This window comes from Monocercomonoides exilis, assembly GCF_001643675.1.
Source record: "Monocercomonoides exilis strain PA203 chromosome Unknown scaffold6-2077815, whole genome shotgun sequence".
NCBI lineage: Eukaryota > Preaxostyla > Oxymonadida > Polymastigidae > Monocercomonoides > Monocercomonoides exilis.
Genome location: NW_027150551.1, coordinates 544714 through 572615, shown reverse-complemented (window position 1 = coordinate 572615; position 27902 = coordinate 544714). Strand labels below are relative to the sequence as shown.

The 27902-nt window shown below is 41.2% G+C and overlaps 2 protein-coding genes across 2 annotated transcripts; one reads left to right on the top strand and one right to left on the bottom strand.

Moving 5' to 3' along the window:
- Window positions 1–14892, top strand: MONOS_2270fu2271 (uncharacterized protein; the record flags this gene model as incomplete). The annotated part of the gene is made up of 3 exons (XM_067872182.1): window positions 1–226; window positions 415–518; window positions 585–14892. The coding sequence occupies 3 exons, from the start codon at window positions 1–3 to the stop codon at window positions 14625–14627; spliced, it is 14373 nt and encodes a 4790-aa protein (XP_067733750.1). The 3' UTR covers window positions 14628–14892.
- MONOS_2269 (uncharacterized protein) lies at window positions 14867–27698 on the bottom strand (the record flags this gene model as incomplete). The annotated part of the gene is made up of 1 exon (XM_067872180.1): window positions 14867–27698. One exon carries the CDS (start codon window positions 27696–27698, stop codon window positions 15318–15320), a length of 12381 nt encoding a protein of 4126 aa, XP_067733749.1. The 3' UTR covers window positions 14867–15317.
- Window positions 27699–27902: the final 204 nt, after the last annotated feature.

Here is a 27902-nt window from a genome sequence, read left to right as displayed (position 1 = left end):
ATGCCAAAGCAACAACCAGTTTCTAGTGGTGATTGCGATGATGTTGTACTTTCAATTACCATTGTGGCTTTTGGATTAAAATCTCAAACCATGCTTTTTGATAAAAGCATGAAAGTAAGTGAAATGAAACGAGGGCTTGCAAGACACTACAATTGTGAAGCTAGCCGAATCCATCTTCTTCTCGGAGACAGAGTTCTCCCAGATGGTCGGACTTTATCTGACCTAGGTTAGCTATTTATTTTATATTACAAAAAGCTAATTTTAACTTGATATTGATTTTTTATGAAATATCGATTTTTCTTTTTGCTTTTAACGCTTTTGTTTCTAAAATGAAATGAAATCAATTTATTAACTAATAATTTTTATAAACATGGTTTTATTGAAAATTTCGTCAATATTATTAATATTTTGAAGGACTTCAAACTGGGTCTGTTGTTCATCTCATCTGGTCAAGTAGAACAAATTCCACTTCACAATCTCGTGCATTTCCACAACAGCGCCAACGACAGCAAGTACAGGTTTCACAATCTAATTATTTTTCATCTGAAACTTCTTTGTCTGAACCTTCATCATGCTTCCTACAGTTTCAGCAATTTAAACAAAGAAAAATTCAGCAAATGCAAGGACCTCGTGGAATTCACCTTCAGTCAATACCTCCATTTCGCCCGCCGCGCGTAGAACAAAAGAAAGCTTCTCCTCAATCAGATCAATTTTTTGAGTCAAACCCACCGATGGTATCAAAATTATCTGAACTCGATTTAAAAAAGCAAGATAATCAAAATCAGAAAGATGACATTTCCGCATCGAACAAAGAATCCTCAGAAAGAAAGAAGATCGTACAACAACCCGATCACAAACAAACAGAGGAATCAGAAAAAAAGACTCAAAAAGATTCAACTTCAAATTTTCAGTTGACAGAAAATACTTCTCCTTCCGTGCAAAAGCCTGCTTCAGCAACCCCATCGCTTCTGAGGAGCATTCTTATAGACCGCATTTCCCCTGCTCTTCGGCAGAAACTGCTTTCATTTCACAAAAACAATTCTTCTTCCTCTTCAGACACAACCAACAAATCACCATCACAGCCCGAGGCAACTTCTGAATCGATCTCTGGTTCCACTTCATCTTCCTCCACATCCAATCACTCCACGAATACATCTGACTCTTCTATTCATGATATTTCCGCAAACGATGATTCAACATCATCTTCTTCATCCTCCTCCTCTTCATCTTCCTCTTCCTCTTCTTCTTCTTCTTCAACTTCTTCGATTTCTCCGACTTCACTCACATCATCCACATCTGCTTTAGCTCCCATTCACAACACATCCACCTCAACTTCTTCAACTTCTTCAGCTTCTTCTGATTCTTCATCTTCTTCAAATCTTTCATCTGATCATAACATTTCCACAACCCACCAGCCATCTCCATCCTCTCCCTCTTCCTCTTCTTCTCTCTCGTCTGACTCAGACGAATTTTCGCTTCTTCTTTCGTCTTCTTCTTTTCTCACGTACACTACACCTCTGAAGCTCACTCCATTCTTTCACACGCCCCAATCATCAGACAAACGAAATTCTTCTTCTTCCTCTTCCTCTTCTTCCTCTTCTTCCTCTTCACTTTCTACTCCAACCACTTCTTCTGCTGTAACTTCTCCTTCTTCTTCTTCTTCTTCCTCCTCCTCTTCCTCTCCTTCACATTCACTTTCTCCTTCATCATCTTCTGTTTACAACACTTCAACTCCAACTTCTGTAATCACCACACCCCATTCACTTTCTCCCTTTTCATCAGTTCCTGTTATGTCTAATTCATCTTCCTCCTCTTCCTCCTCTTCTTCTTCCTCTTCTTCTTCTCTTTCATCTCTTTCTCCCTCCTCTCTAACTCCATCTTCTTCTTCATTATCCCCTTCTTCAATCCTTCCCTTCTTATCCCAATCTTCTTCACACCCCCTTTTCACCACACCAACCTCATCTTCCCGCTCTTCTTCTTCTTCTCCTTCTTCTTCTTCTCCTTCTTCTTCTTCTCCTTCTTCTTCTTCTCCTTCTTCTTTTCCCTCTCCTTTTCCTTTCTCTTTCTCTTTCTCCTCAAATCCTTCTCAATCTCTTCCTTCTGTTGATCCAATGCCCTCAACACAGCAGACTTCTACACTTAAATTCGCCACTCCAGAAAGCAGCTCCTCTTCTTCTCCTTCTCCTTCTTCTTCTCAAACTTTGACTTCTTCTTCTTCTCCTTCAAATTTTCCTTCGAATTCTTCGCCTTCTTCTTCTTCTTCTTCTTCTCCTCCATCGCTCTTCAACTTGCTCTCTGTTCTCTCCACTCCTCCTCTCCGCAACACACACCGCACATCAAACGCATTTCAAACTGCTCCATTTCAAAATCATTCATTTGACAATCATCCTTCTTCTTCTTTTCTTTCACCCTCATCATCATCATCTTCTTCTGCTTATTCTCCTTTTGACTTATCTCCGCCTGCTGCTGCTTCGTTCACTTCATCTTCAACAACAGCCACATCATCATCATCATCATCATCATCATCATCATCATCATCATCATCTTCTTCTTCTTCTTCTTCATCTTCACCTTCAACAGCAGTTGCAACCCCTTCTTCATCCACTTCATCCACAACACCAACACCAACAACCACATCCGCCTCAGATCCTTCATCCAATCAAACTTCTTCACTTTCTTCCTCTTTCTCCTCCTCCTCCTCATCTTCCTCTTCTCTTTCTCCTTCCACATTGAAAACACCTCCTCTTCGTCCCATTGACTTCCCTCCTCTTTCCTTCCACACACCTCGTTCTCTCCCTCCCTGCACCATCAACACCCCAAACACATCTCATACACCTTATGCTCCTCTTAATCCATTCACACATTATGCTTTTAATAATTTTTATGCTTCTTCTTCATCTTCATCTTCTTCTTCCTCTTCTTCTACTTCTTCCTATCTTTCTAATACTCCTTGTTCACCTCACACACCCACTTCTTCCATCACTTCGCATTCTCCTCTTTACACACCTCTTTCATCATCATCATCTTCTTCTTCTTCTTCCTTTTCTTCTCTTTCTTCTTCTTCCTCTCTCTCATCCACATCTCAACCCCGTCTGCTGTCTTCAAGAGAGCTTCTTGAGCAATCCATAGAGACAGAACTGAGCGGCGGCTGGCTTCGGAAGCAGAACACAAATTACTCGAATTATTTGGATTACTCGAATTACTCGCAAACCATTCAAAATAAACAGGATTTTCAGAACTTTCAGAATTATCAGGGATTTCATTACAATCAGAATGTACAAAGCATGCAAGATATTCAAGACATTCACAATAATTACAGCATTCGCAGTGTCCAAAGCCTTCAGAGCAATCAAATCAACCAGAGCAATCAAAGCAGTGCACAAGCCACACAGGCGTCGCTGCGGCACAACCTGCATCTTCTGCGGCTGCAACGGAACGATTTGATCAGCAAGACGACGGATGTTTCATTTGATGGGCATTTGTGGCTGCTCCGGACGTTTTTGGATGAGAAAGAGGAGGAAAGGGAGAGAGACAAAGAGAATGCGAGGAAGAGGAGGAAGGAAGAGAGAATGAGGGAGAAAGAGGAGGAGAGGAGGAAGAGGAGGAAGGAGAAAGAGAAAGAGAAAGAGAAAGAGAAAGAGAAAGAGAAAGAGAAAGAGAAAGAGAAGGTGATGAAAGAAGAGGAAGAGAGGAAGGCAAGAAGAGCAGTTGAAGAAGATGAAAATGAGAGAAGAATGAACAAAGCAGAGAAGCAGAAGCAGAAGCAGTTGAAGGAGAAGCAACAATTGATGGATCCATTTGTGAGTCATAGCGAACATCACCACATTCACTCACACAACAAGCTTTACAATGAAGTCAATGAGTATAACAGACAACGCAATCAACATAAGCAAAATAGACACGAGAAACAACACGAACAGCATAAGCAGCATGAATCACACAAACATCAGCATTTCAGACATCTTCAGAGCAAAGCGAGTGAGAAAGATGAGCTTCTTCATCACAACCACCACATTCATCATCAGTCTCAAACAAGACAGCAGCATTCGCAACAGATGAAGAAATTGGCACAACCACAAAACAATACGGATATTTCCTGTGTGAATGAGTCATCTTCTTCTTCTTCTCACTTTCATGAGCAGCCGTTGTCATTCAGCTGGGTCAGAAATGAGGAAGATAATGCGAATGAAGAAGGACGAATTCAACCTGCTGTGGAAGGGTTTAATGATGTGATTGGAGTTGCTGCTGCTTCGTCTTCTTCGTCTTCTTCGTCTTCTTCGTCTTCTGGGAATTCATCATCATCATCATCAATTTCTTCTTCTTCTTTATCACATTCTTCTTCTTCTTATGCAATTGATAACAAAATGAATAAAACACCAGACAATGTCATTGATAATGTCAGCAGCAGCAGCACATCTGGACTCTTCGCTATGCACTCACACTTTGCACCATTAGAAAACGAACACCATCAAACTTCTGAGCTTCTCCAGACAGACAAACCAAAAATGCTTCCACTTTCAAACAACACAGATACATTATTAGCATCAGTGGTATCATCATCATCATCATCATCATCATCATCATCTACTACTTCTTCTTCTTCTTCACTCACGTTCCCATCAGACGAAGCCACTTCCTCCTCCTTCTCCTCCTCCTCTTCTCCTTCATCCACCACACACATCTCCCCTCATCCTTCATCCATCGGCCGTTCCTTCTCTTTTCTCGCCTCATTCACTTCCATTGCACTTCCACCTGCCCCTGGCCCTGCCAACAAAACAGGCTCAGACGCCTCCCCAGCCACTTCGTGGTCTTCTGTTTCATTAGCTTCTCGCCTTTCTTTGGCTTCGCTTGATTCTTCTGGCTCTTCTTCCTCTTCTTCTTCCTCTTCTGCTTCATCTTCAGCGTCCTATGGCTTTGCAAATGTATCTCTTAATCATTCTTCACCTGCTTTGTCATTCTCTTCGCTATCGCCTTCCCATTCGCCATCTCATACATACACATCGACTCATTCTCTTTCACGTTCTCCATCTTTTGATCCGTCCCTTTCTCCTTCTCCTTCTCCTTCTCCTTCCCCCTCTCTTTCTCTCTCCCTTTCTCTTTCTCTTTCTCTTTCATTATCTCCTTCTCCTTCTCCCTCACCTTCCCCTTCTCCTTCTCCTTCACCTTCGTCTTCCTTCTCTTCCTCCCTCTCTTCCCCTTCTTCTTCTTCTCTTTCTTCCACAATTCTTCCAGACAATCCAGATTTTGAGGCGTTATGCCGACTGGAGAAGGAGAAGAGGAAGGAGAAGGCGAGAGAAAGAGAAAGAGAAAGAGAAAGAAGAAAAGTTTATGAGGCAGAGAAGAAGATGGAGAAGCAGAGGAGGAGGCAGATAGAGAGGGAGAGGGTGAGGGAGAACAGAAGATATTACAGAAGACTCCACGAGACGAAGAAGAGAAGGAGGGAGATGCAAATTACTCAAAGGAATAACAGAAAACACAAAGAGATTGGAGAAAGAGAAGAAGAAGAAGAAGAAAGAGAAAAAGAAAATGTTCAGAATGGAATGAATGCAGAAAACAGAGTTATTTGGAGATTTGACGGAACAATCGAAAAACATACAGAAAATAATGTTAAAGAGCAAAAAGCAATAAACAGAGCAATATTATCAGTCACTCGAAAGACAAGTGAAGATTCTTCTGATAAAAACGAAGAAGCACAAATTGATAAGTTAATTGACAACAATTACGACGACTGCAACAACGATAGAGAACAACACGTGACGTCTCCTCCATTACGTGCAACATTATCCGTTTATTCACATTCATCTTCTCATTCATCATCATCATCATCATCATCATCATCATCATCATCTTCTTCTTCTTCTTCTTCTTCTTCCTCCTCCTCTTCCTCTCTTTCTTCTTCAACCAAACCAGCTAACTCTTCTAATAAATCCACCAACAATACTGTTACAGGGTGTATGACAAGAGAAAGTCGGCTGAAGGAGATAAGAGGAATGATGCACGAAGACATTTTGGCAAGGAACATCAGAAAAGACGAAGAAAGAAGAAGACAAAGAAGGCAAAGAAGAGAAATAAGAGGAAGAAGAGAAGAAATTGAAATGAGAAGGGAAGAAATGAAATATCAGCAAAATGACAGAGAGGATGAAGATATAAATGCAAAAGAAAGCAGAATAACAAAGCAGAAGAATTACAAGCAATTTGAAATGACAAAGAAAAACATGAAAGACAGAAGAGAATTTGGATGTTTTTCAGAGAAATTGTATGAGCAAACGCTGGCTGCTGAGCAAAACTGGGTGAAACGCATTGAAAGACGCCGAAGCGACAGAATAAAACAAGAAGAGAACGAAGATGCTGAAGATATTGAAGAAGGAGATGATGGAGAAGAGGGAGAAGAAGAAGAAGAAGGAGAAGATTATTCGTCGGAGGAGATGCCTTTTGAGCTGATAGACGACAGACAGCTCACTTTCTTTAAGGATTTTGAGAGGAAGAACAGAACAACATCGTCTTTGAGCCATTTCAGACCAGAAGACTTTTCATTGAATGGATCGTTTGTGGAGGAAGATGGAGGAGGAGAGGAAAGAGGAGAGGAAGAGGAAGAGGAAGAAGGAGAAGGAGAAGGAGAAGGAGAAGGAGACGAGGAAGAAAGTGAAGGAAAAGATATAGAAAGAGATGTTACAGAGATTGCAACAGGATTTGGGGGAAGCAGGATGGAGGAAGAGGAAGAGGGAAAGGAAGAAGAAGAGGAAGAAGAAAGGGAGGCAAGAATTTTTAACAATGATGATAGAGTTGCATTTGAAGAAGAAAATATCCAATTTGAAAACGATAAAACAAAAGAAGAAGAAGAAGAAGAAGAAGAAGATGTTGATGATGATGAAATTGATGATGATACTAACTACAGTTTCTATGAAAATGTTGAAGATGATGAAGGAGAAGTGGAAGAGGAAGTGGAAGAGAGCGGAGACAACGAAAATATTGAAGACATCGAAGACTTTCACACTATTTTGCCTTTCCAGACAGATTATACGAATGAAAGTGAAGGAGAAGGAAAGAGCAATGAATGTTATGCAGAAGGAAACGAGAATAGAGAATTGATAAGAAAAGTTAAGTGGAAGGACGAATTGGAAGAAGATTTGGAGGAGAAGGAAGAAATTGATAAAGACTATGATGCTGATGTGAACGAATATGATGCTCATTGGGCAAAAGATGAGGAAGAGGAAGAATACGAAGAATACGAAGAATATGACGAAGAGGATGAAGAGGAGCGTGCAGAAGAAAGAGATGAATGCAATGAAAAGGATGGAAACAATGATATTAATAATAATGATGAAACAGAAGAGGAGGAAGAAGTCGAGGAAGATGAAAAAGTTGACAATGATGACGAACCAGCTGAAACCAAAGAAGATCAATTTGAAGGTGACCATTCTGATGTGAAAGAGTCAAAAGATGAACAGGAAATAGAGGAACGGGGACTCCAACAGAAGTATTTTGATTCTCTTGCAGAAGAGAAAGTTTTGTTAGAGAATGAAGTTAAAGAGGAGGGAGGCAAGATTGAAGGAAGGTTTCACGGTGACGGGAAGGCAGATGATATGATGAAAAGTGAAGAAGATGGAGAAGAAGAAGAAGAAGAAGCGGGAGAAGAAGATGATGGCTATGACTATGAAGAGGAGGAAGAGGAGGAAGCTGCAGAAGAGACACACGAAAATGGCGAAAAAGAAGAAGAAAAAGAAGAAAGAAAAGAAGCTCAAACACAAGACGGCATAACAGAATTGCCACAAGAGTCATTCCAACCATCAGCAAACAGACAACAGCTGCGCTATTTCCTCGAAGGAGAGACAGAAATTGAGCAAGATGAAAAGGCTGAATATTCAACAGGCTCAAGCACAGACACAGAACCTGATTCTGATGCACACTCAGAGGCAGAAGAGGACACAGCAAACAGACTAGCCTTCCAAATGTCTTCTTCAGAGCAGTCGTTTCAGTCGCCTTCTGCTTTTCGCAGTCAAATTGATTGTGATGACGGGTGTTTTTCATTGTCGCATGCATATTGGAGAGAAGATGAAGAAGCCAGAAATAGAGAGAAAATGGAATACAGCGAAGAAACAGACAAGACTTTCATGGACAATGAAGGGAATGCAATTGAATGGAATCATCAACTGCTGAGCCAAACAAGCACAGAATCTGATTATCAGCAGTTCACACCAGAATACTCTTATCTCACAGCAACTGCCAGTCACACAATGCACATGCCATCTTTTCTATCATTTTCTGCATCTTCAATTTCTTCTACTTCATCGTCATCTGCTTCTTCATCCAACACCTCTTCTTTTAATCCAGCAGAACATGTGGCGTTTCTGCAGAAGATGTATCCGTCTGCCTTTTTGAGCTTTTCTCCACTGCCAGCCAGAATACGTGACTCAAACACCATTCTGAGGCAAAGAGAGCAGCTGAGGCAGGCTGAAGAGGCAGTGTGGATGAGAAGGAAAGAGCGACTGAAGATGAAGCAGGAAGGGGGCAGGGATGCTGACGATGCAGCAAGCGAAGAAGGAGAAGGAGAAAAAGTCGAAAATGATTCATTCTACAATAATTCCAATTATTCAGAGAGTTTTATTGAAAGAAATCTTGACGAGCATCATATGTTCAGAAGAAGGCAATGGAGACACAACAGCAGCGCTGATCGGCCAAAGCGACACGATCGCATATCAAAAAGAAGAGACAGAGAAAAAGCAGCACTGCGCGAAAAAGTGGTTGTGTCGAGTGGCTATTGGGTGCAGCCGAACAAGTGCACGTCGGAGCATCAGCGGCGGTTGATGCAAAGAATCGAGCAGGAAGAGAGAAGAAAGGAGAGGCTGAGGAGAAATGAGTCGAGGAAGCCGAGAAGAAGAGAAAGTGAGATGGAAACTGCAAAAGAGAAAGAAAGAAAATCAGCCAAAGCGCTTCATGATAGAAAGAGGAGAGAAGAAGCATTGAGGCACCAATACATTGATGAAGGAGACATTTCTGTGGATCAGCTTCCATATTCATTCACAATTGAACCAGAAATGCTGCCTCTGCAGCAGCCAAGCGAAGACTCTCCGCTTCAACTGCATCCAAACTTCTCGATGCTTCAATACCAGCCACCTGCCTTTGTTACTGATAAGCTGAGAAGCTCTGATTTTCAGTACAGAGCTCCAACACGGACAGAATTTACACACACAGGCGCAGTTGAACAACTTAGCCATGCTGAAAATGCAAGTGATGAAGGAGTGTATGAAGCAGAACAAATAGAGATGTGGAAGAACGAGCAACGTTTTCAAAGGGAAAATGAAAAACAGACAGAGAATCAGCAGACAATGCAGCCTTATTCGCTGGCTCAGAGCATGCTTTACTCGCAATATGCAGTGCAAGCTGCAGAAAACAACAAGATCACGAGAATTGACAATCTCAACAGTAGGAGAAGTTTTCTTCCTCAATCGTCTTTTGCATCTCATGTTGATTCGATTAATTCATCATCAAATGATGGAGAAGCAGACATTTCAGAACAAGAGAAAAGAAGCGCGATGAAAGCAGACCGCGTTTTCTATAATGATTACACGCTTGACTTTGACTACAGCAATGATGAAAGAGAACAAGTGGCAACTGAGGAATCAATCATGGCAAGAGATGCATTGGAATATGAGTTCAGTGAAATGGCAGAGATGGAGCTTCTGAGAGAACGAGAAGGCGACGAATATCCTGTTTTTGAAGAGAATAGCGAAAGCGAAAGAAGCCCACGAAACGAGATTGACACGCAAAGAGAATATTTGTTTGTTGACAATTCTAACAAGCAAATTCCATTTCAAAACATTGGAATGCAAAGATGCTTTCAGAGGGATGGCAATGATGGATATTCGATAACTGACCCGCTGATAGGGGATACTGATGAGTATCATCAGCTCCATGCGGACTTAACTTTTCATAATCACGATGCTCAACAGTCGCAACAGCAACAGCGACAGCAACGTCAGCAACAATTCATTCAGAATTATGTGCGTTCTCAGCAGCTATTCAATCCGCAATCAACGCAACATCAGGATCATGCCTTCATTCAGCGAGCGCATTTCCCTTCTTTGTCTGCTTCTCAGCAAAACAACCGCAACACTTCCAGTGAGCAATGTGAAGGATGTAACAGTATGCTTCAAGCACAAGTTTCACAGCAATCAGAATCCGCAGCCTCTGAACGAGAAGTAACAATGGCAAATATCCCATCTTTCATCAAAAATGGAAATGTTAATGAAAATGGATATATTACAAAAGATAAAGAAAATGGAGAACGAGAACAATTCATAAGCACACAACACGTTGTTTTCAGAACTGGTTTTGATGCCAACGAAAAGATGGATAGCAACCACGATCAATCTGGTTCATTCCAATTGGATGTTCAAGCGTCAGCTTCAGCAAAAGGAAGACTTCTGCAATCTGATCCACATCTTTGCTTGCTATCCCAATGCGCTGAAAACGAAAGAACAGCAAGTTTGGATAACAGAAACGCGTCAAACGATACTCCTCTTTCAAATTCTTCTTTGACAGAATTTCCTTCAATCGGTTCTGAAGGATTTCAAGTTACTTCGTCTTTTGTCAATACACATCCTTTGAATGACTGCCATTCTGGAAGCAATATCAGCATCACAGGAACGCCATTTAATATTCAAATGGGCCAAAACTCAGAGCCTCAAATGGAACATACACAAACAAATCGTTTTGATCATTCTTCACAAAAGATTTCACCTATTGCCTCTGCTTCTGAATCATCTGTTGTTTCTTCATATCCATTGTCTATCAACAGTGGCACGAGTCAATGTGTCAACTCTCAACCACAGACACTTTCACAAGCAGAGATCATGAATTCTTCTTTGTTTGAAGGTAATGCAATGCAACCTGCTTTCTGTATTTCTCCTTCATACGCCCTGATCTCTCCTGAAAAGCAGCATTCAGTGGAATGTCTTCAAAACATGGAGCGCTTTCAATCTTCTTCCATAATGCCTCTTCCTGCTTCTCCGATTAATTCAGCCTCAAGGAAATCAGATTTATCTTTGGAAAGCGAGCATTCATTTCAGCATCCAACTTCAAATAACTTGGTTGAAAGCACTACTGATACGCTTTGCGATCCTTTGCATAGTCATACGCTGCCTTCTTATCTGTATCCATCTCTGCTTCCTTCTCCTCCTCCGCTGAATTCAGTTTGCTTGTCTCAACCGACCATTCACAGACTGCAGATGATTCCACCACCTCCTTCAACACCACAGACAAATCGAATATCAGCTAATGACTCTGTTATTTCAACTCCTTTGGCAAATGAAAGCAAGCATTCTGCTGATTGTTTGAAGAAACTCTCACAAACTTCATTTAGAGTCTGCATCGACGTTGTTCATGCAGATATGAAAGCTTTCACAGCATATTTAGATACTACAAAGAAAGATAAAGGAGAAACCATTTCAGAAGCTTCAAATAATTTGTCTGTTGATTCAACATTGACGACTTTATCCTCGTTATCGACAGCCTCGACTGAAAAAATGAATTTATCTTCTGATGGTTCATTACAAAAAGAAACTGCTTCTTCTGAATCAGAGCAGCCAACTTCTTCCATTTCTTTGTCGTCTTCATCTCTTAGCATTCCTTATCAGGCGAAAGCGGAAAAAATTCAGCCTATAAAAGAACACAACTCCATTTCAGATTCAAATGTGGAAGCATTAATTCAGCAGCTTTGCATCTCTGTCAACGCTTTTTTGCATCATGCTCATTTCCCTTTCAGGGTTAATGATACAATTATAACACTTCCTGCACAAAACTTAGAAAATTCGATCAATGCATTCCAAAATTTTTCATCTTCAGACAAACAATCAATGAAAGACGCACAACAGGAGTCAACAATTAATACATGCGAAGCAACATTTACAGTGGAATACGAATACAACTTAAAAGAGGAACTAAAGAGAACGAAACAATGTTGCTCAAATGAAGTCTTGGAGCAGCCAAAAATCAACAAGGAAGAACCTGACCAAAGATGTGAATTGCATTTATCAAGCCAGCCGTCAGATTCTGCAAATGATTTTGATTCTTTTAGCGGAGAGAAAGGAAATAATGTTGATAGACATGCAGAAACAGAATCAACATCACTTGCCAGCACAAAAGAGGATATTCATCCTGAAATCAACAGCTCTTCTATTTCTCCTGAAAAGGATGTGAATACAGATGTGGAAAGCACAGACAGTGATAGCAACTTCAAAGAAACTGAAAGATCTGGTGAGACAAGGCGCCATTCTTTGGATGCAACAGCAAAATTAACAAACGCGAACGAACATGAAATTTTAACAGAAGACCAAACATCCTTTGATGAGAAGAATTCTGAGCATCCTTCTTCTAATGTGGTCTTTATTGGTACAATTAGCCTCACATTTGATTGCAAATCAATGAAAATTATTCCACACATTGTTGCACAGTATGTTCTGCCATTTTCCATTTGGGCAGACACAGACATCGTAAATGAATGTAACGATGATGCTCACACTTCTTCCTCAACTTCGATGCAATCTATTTCCTTTCCGGAAACATCGCATCAAAGCTCCTCAATTCTTCCTCATTCAGTAATTCAACCACTGTCAATCGCCTCTTTGGAAGAGCCATCAAGCTTTCTTGATTTTTCAATAATTTTTCCAACCCAATCAAATTTCGAACATCATTTTTCCTCTTTAACTTCTTTAACTGATTTGGAATCCAAAGAGAATTTCAAAACAATTACTCGGTTCTTTCATCAAACAGCAACACGTCCAGCGACAATTGGCATTGAACGCATTCAATCAATCACTCAAGCGACAGCACACAATCAAAACGGCAATCACTTTAGTTATCACTTAGGTTCTATTTATCCGTTGGTTCATAAATTGCAATTCAGAGCTCGGTCAGATGGTACAATTTTAAAAAGAGGCTCAAATGTTGAACGAAGCGGATGCTTAATTAGCTGTAGCTGTAAAGATGAACATGTTTCTCAATCGATAAATCTTGCCTGCAATTCCAATAAATGCAATTCTTTGAAGCTTTCAATGCAAATCGATCAATGCATAAGCGGAGCTGATGATTCTTCCTCATTAACATCTCCTTGTCGTTCTCGAATATCCCTCGGCTTTACTACTCCACAAGCAACTTCATTTTCACAGTCTTCAAAATTATCTCAGTTTTCTTCTTGTAGTCAACAAACTATGCTGGCGCCTGATTTTCCTCAACAGAATTATTCAACTCTGCTGCTCCCTCTTTCACCTCCTCCTTCATCGCCTTTGCCTCTTCATCCCATTTTCTCGTTGCAATCTTCGCTTTCTTCAGAATCTCCAGCATACAACCCTCCACGTTTATGTTCAAGAGATTATGGAGATTTCTGTGCGAATTTCGATAAATCCAAATTTCCTGAGAGAAACAATGAAAGAAATTATGAGTGCTTTTTTGAATCAGGCCCCACAGAAACGGTTAAAGATAATAAAAAACTTCCTCTTAATTTCTTGCAAAAAGCTAACCCGAATGAATCAAGTTTTAAAAGTGATCTGGCTCTTTCAACATCTCAACGTCCAAACAAAAATTCTGTTAACTTTAAAGAAGATGAGATGGCATGCTTTGAGGAAGAAAATAAAATGAATCAACAATTACCAAAAGTCATGCGCAATAGATGGAGCGAGGCAGTTGTGAAAAGAGAAGAAAAAATGCACACCAAAAAAGAAGGAGCAGATTTTCGCAATGAACTGTCCAAATTAAATGAGCAAGAACTCAATACTGAAAAGACAAATGCTGAAAAGAGATTTGTTGGGGTCAGCAACAATGAAGGGGCAGTTGCCCAAGCAGGCAAAAGCAATGCATCGAAGCCCGTTGCTTTGATAACCTTTGCTAATTCTTCATCAAAGCAGAGTTTTCCGAACGAACAACTTCCATCTTTGTCAACTTCTGCAGTTCCATTGCATTCAATTCATTCTTCGTGCTTTTCAACTGCTTCTTTCCATCCATTCCACACACCTTCATTTTCTCTGCCTCTTCCTGCAGATGCTTCTTCCAATGCTTTGTCTCAAGCAGTGATCCCCGAACATTTTCAAAGCGCCGATTCTTCAACCCCGCCTTTCAGATCTATTGGATCTTCTCATTCTCCACAACTGCAAACGACCCAAATTTCTGTACCTGCATCTTCCTCGAATTCTTTTGTTAAAAATTCTCCTTTAACAACTGCCTTTGAAACATCTTGTTTATCTTCCCCAAATTTTATATCGCCGTCACTTTTTACTGAGACAACTTTGCCTTCAAGAAATATTACAACAGTTTCCCCTTCCTTTGAACAGTCTCGCATTGAAGAGTTTCTTTCTTCTGAAGAAAAAGCACTTTCATCGCAATGCAAAAGCTCATCCTCACTTTCATCAACAGCTGCAATTACTGCTGCTGAGCCATCATCAAAGACCACCGCAGATGCTAATTCGATTACATCTCCAACTTACAACACCACTTCAGCTTCAGCTTCAGCTACAACTTCAACTGCAGTTGCATCTGCGCCTGCTTCATCTTCTTCGACTCAGCATCGTACCAATTCGATAACTCTACACTCATCGCATATTCAATCAACCCATGAAGACAAGCATCCTCAATAGAAAATATGGGTCAATATCAGTTCATTCGCACTTATTCATTCCTGATATCCTTTTTAAAAATTTTACAATTGAGAAGTTTTATTTTTGAAGACCATTTTTTTCTTGTTATTTTTCTATTATATGATAACTTTTTTGTTGAAATCTTTGTTGAATACTTATTGGCTTTTTTTGTCATTTACTCATTCATTTCAATGTATTAATAATAATTTTCAATATATTCAAAAACATTAAAAAATATAGAAATTAGTATTTTTTTCATTCCAAATAACAATTCTTCTTGTGTGTAATAAGTTTATTTTTCACTTCTTTAAAGAAAAAAATTATATATTACATGTTTCAACTTCATGAAGGATATTTTCACGATTATCAAAAATTTCTTTCTTTTGAGTGGAATCAAATCCATAAAGCTGAATCAAAAATAAAAAATAAAAATAAAAATTAAATAAAAAATTATTTATGAATATTTACTAACCCTCAACTGAGCCAAATTCAACACAATTTTCATACGAATATACATACATCAAAACAAAATGTTTATTCAGATGAACAAACTGCTTGTTATCATTTTATCGGAACAACCCTTTCTCTATTCATTCAAAAATAATATTAAAGATACAAAACATTTCCCAATCAATTCTTCGATTCCTTCTCTTTCCCTCATCAACCTTTCCAGTCATTTGATTTCACAGTTCATTTGTTTCTTGTATATCCTTCGTTCCCATCGCTCGATTTCTCAATTCTGATTGCATCTGTAATCGTCAGCATTGTTGCGCCTGCTGGAAAAAAACAGATAAACTCCTTCCGAAGCTCAGTCAGCGATGGCCTGTCTTCTGCTTTCCATGCCACACAGCACTTCACAACTCGCAAAAACTGAGAAGTTTCAATGCTCCTCAGTTCCAGTCTCTCCCCATTCACAATCTTCTGCCCTGCCACCTCTGCCTCATAATCACCAAACGGAATCTGGAGCGTCAGGCACTCCCACAGCATCATCCCGATCGAGAATGCCACCGACTCCTTGGTTGCCCCCATCTTCTTGTTCATCAGCAGCTCAGGTGCCTTCCACCTCAGGCACTCTTTCTTGAAGTCATCCTCATCCTCAAAGGCAGATGAGGGAAGAGAATCTTCATCATCATCATCATCACTGGCAGATGTCACAACAGTCGATGAAGATATGGAGGATGAATCTGAGTCATCATCGGACAATAAATCAGAGTGCATCACAATGCAGATCACCATGTGCTCGGAGAACAACACAATGTGTGGACTCAGATTGGCCAGTGAAGATAATCCGTTTTCCATCTCATCAAATGAGTGAAGAGCTCCATTTGCCACCCAGAACAGGATCTGAGCAGCTGTTTGTTCTCTTTCCTGAAGAGTGCCAATCGCCATCTCCTTTGTCTTATTCCTTCCATGCAGCAACATGAACAGAGAATCCCTCAAGTCCACAATCAGCTTCTCATGAGGAGACGAACAGGCCATTGCATCCACCAGATTCGACATTGATGAGGTTGTGGGACACAAACTCTCTGATCGAACAAAAGTCGAATCAGAATCAGTTGTTGAAGTGGATGAGATGGATGGTGATGGTGTTCTTTTTCTTGTCTCTTCTTCTTCATCTTTCTCCAGCATCCATTGAGGGATCTTGTCTGAATCTCTTCCCAAGATGTATTCAGTCGATCCACTCTCACTCAATAAATGCTCTGAAGACTCAGAATGCTGCATATTCGTATCATATATTCTCTTCTTGATCCTCTCATCATTCTTCTTCTCTGCCTCTCTCTCAGCTCTTCTCCACTGCTCCTCAGGCGACATCTCCATCGTCACCATCTCAAACGCCTTCGGATCTTTTCTGATGTTTTCATTCACAATCTCTCTCAGATCTTCTGCTTCATTCCTTGCCTTTCTCCATCGAATCGTCATGATAATAGATACAATCAGGACAATTAAAAACAAAACTGAAAAAATAACAACAATCAATGCCCATGAAAATTTTCCTTCTTTTCCTCCTTCAACAATCCTTTCATCTCCCTTTGGATCAGTCTCGCTCCTGTTCTTCAGGATGAATGACTCAGTTGCCGAGGGAGAATGGCCATCCCCAAACAAGATGCACACACTCACTTCTGCACTCGCCTCTGCTCCTCTGACCATCTCCAACCCAGTTGTGCCATGCACTTCCTCTTCGCTCACAAACCCAGACTCACTTATCTCGTGAGTCTCCACCTGCTCCACATCCCCCACCGACGAAACAACCCGAAACGACAGGTTGCATGGCAGAAGAAGTGTGCCCCTGAACACAACATCCAGCACCCTTTCCTTCTCTTCTGTCTCCACCCGTCGCAGTGTGGGGATGAACAATGGCGATGCTCGCTCCTCAACAATCCCCATCAAAGTGCATCCTTCATTCAGAATCCACATCGATGAATTGGGATAAACCCCATCGCCTCCCTTCAAGCTCATGATATTCAGCTGAGCAGAATCCGAACACAATATGTTTCTCCGAGCTGAGGAATATTTTCCAATCGATGGATTGTTATTCACAAATAGACCAGCGTCAATGACCGTCTCACCTCCACTCACTGATAATCCTCCTTCACTGGAATTCGCAATTGATGAATCCTTGATCTTTGCTGTGCAATCTGAAAAGTCCACCAATGAGCCATTCCATTTGCAAATGTTCGTTTTTTCATTCATTGGTGCATTTGAATTTCTCAAAGATTTATCTCCATTGAACAAGCATGATTCTATTGAAATATCTGAACAATGAGAAAAAGAAGCATGACTTCCAATATTTGCCTTGGATGAAATATTTTCAACTGACAAGCTGTTCATTTCGATCTGATGTGAGCTTCCTTCAACATAAATGGCTCCTGAATGATCTGATTTTCCAGTGATTGCAGAAAGCGAACCAAGAAATATCGATAGATGTTTTCGAAATTCAGTCGCTATTGAGTTTTGCTGATGAAACTGGCTGGAAACTGCAATCACATATCCATCATCCAACTGGATATCACGAGCCGATATGTTTGCAAAAGTGCAATTTCCGCTACTGCCAGATATTTGCAGACAGTTCTGTGAAACATCAAGCGAAGCCAACAACAAGCTGGAGCAGTTCAGAGCACCACCACTGCATTCCGCAACGCATGAACAGTCCAAAAGCGAAACTGTCACATCGAAAAGCACACATTCTCCATCTGAGCACAAAAACACACACTCTGCTTTGGCATGCTTTGATTCGTCTGAGGTGCTGACAACCGACCTGCTCATTTCGAAAATGCCTGAGCTTATCTCCAAGAGACACAGATGGGCAAATGAATTTGAGAATGGAAGAGTGATGTTCAGCATCTCAATCTTCACCCTTTCCCACGCTCTCATCAAGCTGTTTCTCGTTGGAGCAATTCCACCAACAAGTACAATCCTTCCTCCTTCGTATGAGCGCGGTCTCATTGACACATCAGTCAGATCCACTTCTTCTTGGAGAACGCATTCCGTATCAATAACGAGCATGGGCACATCATCAGTCACAACATGGCTGAGCCCATATCCCAGAGACAAGCAAGGCACTTTTGTGGTTCCACACTTCCTGCTGTTTTCGCCATTCTTGTTATTTGCCGAAGAAACGAATATCATTGAGGACTGATACACCACAATGAAATCCATCAGATCAATCTCGCTCTGATGCTTGTCATCAATGCCCCAGATGGCGTTGACACGGTTGTAGTATCCCTCTCTCAGATCCATCGCAAACTGGCTCTCATTCACTTGAGCAGAAATGTCTCTGCATTCGATGAAGATATCCTTTCCAGTCTTTGCGCTGTTGGAGTCGAAGCTGGAGTTCTTGAACACAAACTTCAATGATCCTTCCTCTTTCGCACATAGATACACTCCACCTCCTCTGCCAGCTGACGACGAGCATCCACATTGAACCACATTTGAGCCACTCAACTTGAACACCCCATCAGACGCCAAGTTCACAAAAATCGCTCCTCCTTTCTCAGATTCGGGTGATCTGCAAAACTCGAATGTGGAGCTATTGATATCCAGTGAAAGAGGAACATTTGAAGAGCTTTTGACAACACAGCTGCCATCATCTGAACGGACAACTGAGGAAAATAGTGAGCCATTCATAGAGATATATGCTTGTTCAGCATTTGCATTTCTCTCTTGCTGCTCCACATTCACAACACATCCGCAATCAGACGAAAGTTCCTTCACATCCATTCCATCAAAATTGCACAAGCATCCAGAGCTGATGTAAAACAAATCTTTCCTTACGATTGCCTTCACTTTTAACTTCTTCACAAATAACTCTCCGCTGTTCATCATCACAAACAGCACGTCTGCTCTGAATGATGCTCCTGCATTGTCTGCTGATGTTTCGAAGGAGCAGTCCTCCAGTGATAGGATGCCTTGGATATTTTTTATCACACGCACACTTGATCCTTCTTCCACTTTTCTCATCTTCAGAGCAAGATCAATAACTGACAGCTTGTGGGCATTAGAAAAGAAGCAAATCTCATTGCTTTCATTTTTTGTCTCAAACAACAAAGAAGATGCCTCTTCCAGCGCCATCTTCACTGATGATTTTATCGTGAAATTCGAAACATCATATTGATCTGTGACTGCTGCTGCTTTATCGATGAGCATGACTTTTTCTTGTTTCGCCTGATCTATCTGGCCAAAACCTTTCCAAAATGATCTGCATGCAATGAACTCGCTCCCACACCGCTTCACATCGAATCCAGATGATGAAACAAACACAGTATCGCTCTTGAATCTGATCAAGAACACAAACAAATCCACATTGTTTTGATATCTGTCGCTTCCAACAAACAGATCTGGATTGTCCTTAAGCTGTTCATAATCGAAGGCAAATACATCCTCTGTGACTGTTGTATTCAGATCAGATGCTTGCACGAAAATATTTTTGCCCAATGCAGCTTCATTGGCTTCAAAGACAGAGGAAATGATGGATAATGGTTTCTCTTCCAATGAGTCTGTGCTGTTCAAGAACATGAATCCACCCATTCCCTCCTTCGCTTCGCACGTGCACTTGCAAGCTGTTGTCTCATTGATTGCAGCGTTGTTGCTATTCGTTAAGCACACACGTAGTGCCCCTCCCTCTACACTTCCTGATGTGCACACTTTTGATATGTTACAGTTGCTGAGCTGCACCGATCCGCATGCAACAAATGGTGTTTGGAAAAAGCGGAAAATGGAAATAGAACAGTTGAACAACGAAAGCGACCCACTTGCCATGTGCACAAGCTGATATGCAATTTCTCCTTCTCTCTCCACATTGAATGATGAAGATTGGAAATCCAGCATGCCAGATGGTGCGTTGGATTCAAAAACAACAGTTTGACCGTTTTCGAATGCTTGAGGCATCAAAAGTGATATTGAGTGCAATGCGAGAGACATTGTGCTGCTGAACACTGATGTTCCTTCTCTTCTTTCTATTTTCGAGTTTATCAAGAGTTCTGCTGTTTTATCGGTCGAAGATGAAATCGTGAGGAATGAATGAAGATCGTATGAATCATTCACCGTCGCACTCCCATTGATGCGTATCTGCCTTTCACGAGTTTCAGGAACCAGATTTTGAAATCCTCTCCAAAGCGATTGACAAGGGTGTTCTGAGCTTCCGCAGCCCAGAACATCCAACCCTGTTGGCGACACCTTCACAACTTCAAATTTCCCTTGCACCAAAAACAGCATCAGATTCACATTTTCGTTCTTGAAATTCACATTGTCAGTCCCCATCATTTCCACTGTGCCATTTTCTCCATCTCCGCTCAACCTTGCAAATCGCTCGGAAGTGACTGTATTGTTCAAATCAAAACAGCTGATGAACGCATCTTTTCCGAATTTTGCCTTGTTGCTCCCAAAAGAACAATCCATTACTGAGAATGTTCTTGAATATTGTTCTGTGAATTCAAAGAAGAATCCTCCTCCTTTCATTTCCATTTCATCAACAGTGCAGCTCTGCAAAGAAATATTTGCAAATATGAACTCTTCGTTTGCACAGCCTTTCACACTCACGGCGCCTCCATTTCCATTCAAATTCTCGCATGTTCCTAATTCGCTGTTTTTTGTGATCGACAACGATGCTTTGCCTGAAACACTCACCACTTGCCCATTTTCAACAACACAACTCTCTGCTTTGATGTTTCTCAGCAAAAGGTCAGATCCTTCACAACCCTGAATCAGTCCATTTCCTTTGGAGCTGACATCGCTGATGTTCACATCTTCCATTTCAATAATTCCTTCAGTAACTCTTGCGATCCCCACAGATTCTTCAAAACTCAGAGTGTTGATGATGACAGTTGTGAAGGATGCCTCAGCCCTTCTGCATTCAAGAAGCCAGTATTTAATCTTGGTGTCTGATCTCTCGCTCTCATCAAAGATACAGTCTTTCAGGAACAATGTTCCTGCTTGTGCATTTATCAGCTCGCTTCTGCCTGATTGTTCGAGAAGTGCGAATCTGATATTATTGAAGATTAGACTGTGTGTTTTTGAACCTTCAGACAACCAAAAATGCCCATTGGTTTCGATGTTCAGCGTTGAATGTCCAGCCTTCCCCCGAACAGTGAGAGACTTTCCAGCTCTGTTCACATCACGGTTCAGCTCCGTTGAACCTTGAATGTGCAGCGTGGACTGATTATCGGTCATCTTTGTGAAGCCAGCGTCCATTGTTTGGCACGGATACAGATCAGTGCCACACTCAGGAGAATCTGTCCCGTTTGTTGTATCGAGAAATATTATCTCAGCATCAGAGGCAAAAAGATATCTCCGAAGCGACTCACCATCAGGCATGCTTCCAGATGTGTCATACACCCACAGCTCCTCCTCTTCCATGTTTTCATCTGCTGATTTGTCAAACAGAGTCGGCTTAATCGCCTCTCTTGGTGTTGGACAGACAATATAAATGTTCTTTCCCCTCTTTGCCTCATTCCCGCTGAACTCGATCATCTTCAGCGAATATTTCGACTTCAGTGTGTTCAAAATGATATACAGCCCTCCACCAAAGCCGCGATCACCAAACACTTTGCACCTTGTTGCAACGTTCCCATCGAATAGAAAAGTTCCATAATCACCCACATCCACATGAACACATCCACCACACATATCTTCCGAAGTAGAATTGCAGATGTCCATTGTGCAGTTTGTTATTTCGATCTTCTCTTTCTCGTTCACTCTCCCATTCATCAATCCTCCAAACCCATTCTGTCTGCTTATCTCACTGAAAGTGCTGTTCTTCATTGTTATATTCGCTGTTCCTTCAAAGCTGAAGAAAGGACAGTTCATTTGGTTTGTGTTCTGCACTTTCGAGTTTTCCATTCCAAACTCCTGCACCGATTTCACACTCATCATTCCCTTTTCTGAACGAGATGTGATATCGGTGAAATTCACATCATTCATGTTGCACTTGACAGCATTGTTCGTTCCACTTCCATCCAGAACAATCATTTCCACCGAGCCATATCTGGAATTTAACACTGAGAAATGCTCACATTTCAGTTCTCCTCCAAGCACTCCAATCAGACTGAACGAACATGTCAGCCCCGATGCTGCTTCCATTTCCACTTGGCAATCTGAAAAACACAACCTTTCATTGAGGCACATAAACAGGAATGAAATTGCCTCTCCCAAAGATGAAGGATGGACAAATGATATCTGTTCGATATTCACCTCCTTGGATGTTTCGATCATTCCTCCGCTTGATCCGCCTCCTCCAGCACCCACTCTGATTTCACTTCTGCTCTCTTTGGCTTTGATACTCATGTTTTTCGTCTTCAATTCTATCTTGTCCTTAATGTTGAACGAGCTCTCCACCAAGATCACTCCACTGCTCTCTTTCATCAGACTCTCGCTGAACGGGATTGTCAGACAAGGGAAATCCGCATATCCGCATTTGTAGTAGTCGATCCCAGTTCCAGACACATGTGCAGTTGAGCTCAGCCGACGAAAGAACAGAACCAAGGGGATCACATCTCTTTTGTTGCTTCCATCAAAGCCTCCAAGCTCCCCAAAAACAGGCATATCCTCCACAGATGAATTGAACGAGTGTGCCAAAACTGTTGCCTTTGCAACATTCTCAAGCACAGGTGCCTCCATGAATATGTTGCTTCCTCCTTTAGGAGCTGAACACAACGTGAACAGCACATTCTTGATTATCACATTTTGTGCCCCTTCACTCAGCAACAGCAATATCCCTCCACCATACCCTCCTTTCCCTCCATTTTCCTTCGAGCTGCATTCTTCAATGGCTGTCTCTGCAGACGATGTGTTACCCACCTGCACATTCCCTCCTGCTTCCACAGAAATATGCAGGCCGCCTCCGTTCCATCCTTCGCAAACACATTTTTTCATGCTTCCGCCTTCGATTACCACACTTCCGCCATTCCCCACAGTGCATTCCACAGCACCTCCGTTGTTGCTGCTGCGCTCAATATTCTCGATATCTGTATTGTTCAAAGTCAGAGCTTGGATAAATGCTGTCTGGATTGCAACGCAGTTAGATTTGGCCACGGATGTGAATGATGAATCTCTCACAGTTAGCTCTGCCGTGGAGGTGGTTGCTGTGATCAGACTGCTTCCTGTCAGAGTTGTTGCATTTGTGATGGTTGCTTTATCAATCAGCGTTTGAGAAGATCCACTGCAGCTCGCAATGCAAGCAGCCACAAAAGCAATGTTCTTGAAAGAGCAATCACTGATTGTGATATCTCCAGACTCTGCTGCGATCAGCGAGAATGAATGGGATTCCACTGCTTCTTGAGGTTCAAATTCACAATTCTCCACATGCATGTTTCCTGATCCTTTGTGATGCATAAGCGAGGAGTGTGTCTGGATAGTTGTTGGCAGCTTGAAGGCAATGCTATTTATGATCACTGAAAAGCCCAAGGAAATACTCGAGCAAAACAAACCTGCTTCTGGTGATTTTGCACCTTGCACAATCACGACGCTCCTTTCAGCCACTCCGCCGATTGTGTATGTTTTTTCTCCATCTGCAACAACGCTTTCAGCCAGAGTGAAAAGAGGTGAAAGAACAACATTGCTTTTGCTTCCGTTCTGTCTTTTGAACGAAAATGAGACAGATCTGCATGGATATGTGCCAAATCCACAGGGTGCCACATCTTGACCTGTTTCCGATGCACACACCTCATTTGTGATGACACGATAAAAATAGACAAGAGGTATTGCATGGACTTTGTCTGCCCCATCATATCCTCTCATTGAATCATCTGTCAGATCTGCAGAGCCAGCAACAAACGTGAGTGTTTTGTTTGTGAGGGTGTTTGTGAGACTCGGCGACTGAATGAACAAATCCTTTCCGATTGCAGCGCTGTTTGGATACTCGAGAGAAGATACAGGAGAAGCGATTGAGAACAAATCATCGCTTTCGCTGCTGCAATACAGGCATATCCCACCCCCATAACCCTTTCCCAGCAATCCTTCAGGAGCTGTGCACGAGTGAAATATGCAATCAGAGACAGTCAGCCCACATTTTGCATCCTCCATTCCGCATATCGCACCTCCACAGCTTTCATCTTCCTGAACAGAGCAGCTGTCGAAGGAGCAGTTCGTGATCATCATCGATTTGAAATTTTCGCTTGCTCCCTTCACATTTATGCAAGAGCCATTGCCACTTGTTCGAATTTCGCTTGCAAATGAAGTATTCCTCACTTTCAGTGTTTGGCCATTGGTCCATTGCACACAACAGCCATCAGCATAGCTTCCTCCCTCAAAAACGCTGTTTTTGATTTCTGATGATTTTCCTGACGATAAACGAAGAAAATCTCCTTTGTTTCTCATTATGAGCTGTTTGCATATGAGTCCTTTTGCATCGATAGATGCTTCATCCTCACTCACACAAATAAGCGCAGAAGGAGCAGGTGATGACAGATCAGCTGTGAGTTGTTGAATGTGAAAATTGCTGATTGAAAAAGTCCCTTTTCTGATTTCAGCAAATGAATTTGTCAGAACTGAATCATCATTCTCCATCTTTAACGAACAATCTGCAATTGACAGAGATGGACCGAGACCCACAAGAAGTGAACGAAATGAAAACTCTGGTTGGTGGCAAAGCGTGAAGCAAATGTTTTGGAAGAGAGATGAAGAAGCACATGCTATGAATCCATCTCCTTCAACGGGTGCAACTGGTTTGAATGAAATGGATGTGTTTTCTTGCTCGCAGCAGATATTCCAAGCGAAACCATCAAGTGTCATCTCTTCGTTCCAGGCAAACTGAGAATGAAGGGATAGCAATCTATCTGCAGCTGAAAATCTCAATGATACTGAATGCTTTAATGTTGAGCACGGATAACTGACATATCCGCATCCACTGAAATCTCTGTTGTTTGGTCCTCCCACATGCACTGGAGGCACAAAAGTCCCGCTCAGATACAACCTCAGCGGAATCAAATGCGATGGATCGTTGTTTTCGAAACCCATCAAATCGTCTTCCAGCATCCCATCTCGTTCGAATTTGATAGTATTTTCATTCACACATGTTCTCAGATTCACTGCTTCCACAAACACATTCTTCCCTTTCCAGGCATTGCATCGCTCAAATGATAGGGTATTGAGAATAAACAGTGGTTCATCTGAGCACACCTTGATATAGAGTGCCCCACCTTTTCCCTTCGATTGATCATCTGTTGGAACACAACATTCATTGAAGTCAACAGCAACATCCTGCCCAACAGTGAACATGCTGCTTGTTTTCAGAGCAACAAACATGGCTCCTCCGTTCCCCTGTTGACAGCTGCAGTTCATGAAAGTCACATTGTCGAAACTGACAATCTCTTGCTCGTCAACCTCCATCTCCATAATACCTCCATTTCCACTTTTCCGCGAGATGCTTGCCATCAGCACGTTTTTCATTCCCAACTGGTCTGGAGCTTGGAATGCGATGAGAGGCAAAGAATCCACAGCTATTTCGGATATCATGCAGCTGGATAAACCAAGATAACCATTTTGAACATCGAGCAAAGAAACAGAATGAACAACATTGTTGTTTGCCTCAGATCCAGAAATGAGGATGTTATCGAGTTGAATCCTTCCCTGTGGATGTGTCAGAGCAGCCAATGAATAAGGAACAGTCAGTGAGGAGGATGGTGGTTCAATCTCCACACTCACATTTGTCAAGCAAAGGGAGCCACTGGATAAAACAATCACGGAGGAGGCACTTTGCGAAACTTGCGAGGTGCTGATCACTGTGACATCCTTTCCATCTCCCTTCATTGTGACTGTCATCTCTCCAATATTCAGTACTTCAGGTTGAAATATTGCTTGCAGCATGTTCACAAGGCCAGTTCGTAACTCTTGAAGCCGAGAAAGGCTATATTCCAATGAATTGCACGGTGTAGACAATGCACTCAATCCGCATCCCTCTGTGTCTGCTCCTCCTGTTTTTGAATATATCATTGTTCCTTGTGGAATCCAACTGTTGAATTCCTTGCTTTCTGATGTTTCCATGAAATACATTCTCTTTGCAGGAGTTGTTGAAAATGAATAAGCAAATGGGTTGGTGATGTTGAATGAAGAATTCAGCCAACAGTCATGTCCGTGATTACCCCCACTTGTATTGTTGTGGAAAAACAAGAAAAGGAATCTTGGAGGAGTTGAAACCCAACTTTCGTGGCAATCCATGAAAAGGGCTGCACTCCCCAAATTAGAGTGAAAATCACTCCAATAGCAGTTGCTGTAATATAAATTTTTTGGAGCAGGGTCAAAATAATTACTGCCATTTGTGCTTGTGTTCCTACCAATAAAAAGGCAAGATTCAATAATTGCATTGTTTATTAAACTTTGCATCTGATAAAATCGAATATCATGTCCCCAAGATCGTGCAATGTTCCCAAAATATGTGCATTTTTCAATAACAACTGTATCTGTCATGGATGTGAAGTATGTTCCTCCTCCAAAGCTGGCAGTGTTATTTTCAAAATAGCAATTTGAGATTGATTTCAAATTCGAATTTGTTACATAAATTGCTCCACCATCTTGCTTTGCATCGCAAGAAAAAAAGCTGCAGTTCACAACCGATAGCGTCAATGATGATCCAGCACAGAAGATTCCTCCACCTCTTATGTTCACGTTATCGTTTGCAATGCACTTTTCAAAAAGTGAATTTACAAACGAAACTTCTCCGATGAAATACCTTTGAGATGTATTGTAACGAGTTGGTTCATTTTTTGTGCGGCAGCATTTTGAGAATGTTGAGTTTGAAGATGCAAAGTTTTTGGATGAAGGTGAATTAATGGAGCAAGAAATACCATCATTGAAGGCATCCTCAACGCTTGAAAAGACACACGACGAAAAAGAAGTTGAGTATAAGCCGTTTTTGTGTTTCGCTTCATTTCTGTCATACAATTCGGTGATGTTTGAAAATAGACAGCTTTTCAGTGATGCTTGTGTATCACTTTCAGTGCATAACAAAGGAGCATTCAATATTTCTGCAGATGACAGAATTGAATCAGAGATTGATATGATACACGGGCAACAGGACAAGGACGGCGAAGAAGAAGATACTGGAAATGAAGATGATACAAAATAAAGTGAATTGGAAACGGATGAAAACTGAAGGGAAATGCTCTCGAGAAGAAGCTCGCTTTCATCACATGTGAAAAGTGCATTCTTTTTTTCTCTTGAATGGAACAGAATGCAATGCTTGAGGGAAGTTCTCGATAATCTTCGAGAAATCACAATCGATGAATTCGAATGTTGAGATATTGCAACTGTTTCGAATTGAACAGAAGAGTTGATTGCATTTGTCGAAATTAGCAAAGAACTGGGCTTCTGCTCAAATATATGTGGTAATTCGTATGAAAAATATGCTTCACATGTTTTTTCATTTGCAGTATTTTTGTTGTTGCATTGATAAATGCATCCAATGTTTTGCAAACTTGGATATACAAATGAATTTGGATTTTCAATGTTGCGAGACTTCTGTTCGGAAAAGAGTGTGAAACAGAATTGGAAAAATAAATCTACATGCAAAAATAAAAGCCAAGACATGCAAGTTATTTTGCAACAATAGTTATTAAATTTTCTTTTTGATTTATTTCCCATATCATATAATTAATGAGTATAACAAAAAATGACTATTTTCAAATTTTTTCCATAAACACAAGAAGATAATAAAATAACAGATATGTAATCGACGCTTCAGTGAATGAATGTTTTTTTGTATAATCTCGTGAAATTAAAAACGAAATTTTGCTCATTTTGTTTTAACTTTTGTTTCGATTTTTATAATTTTAAATTTGTTCAAAA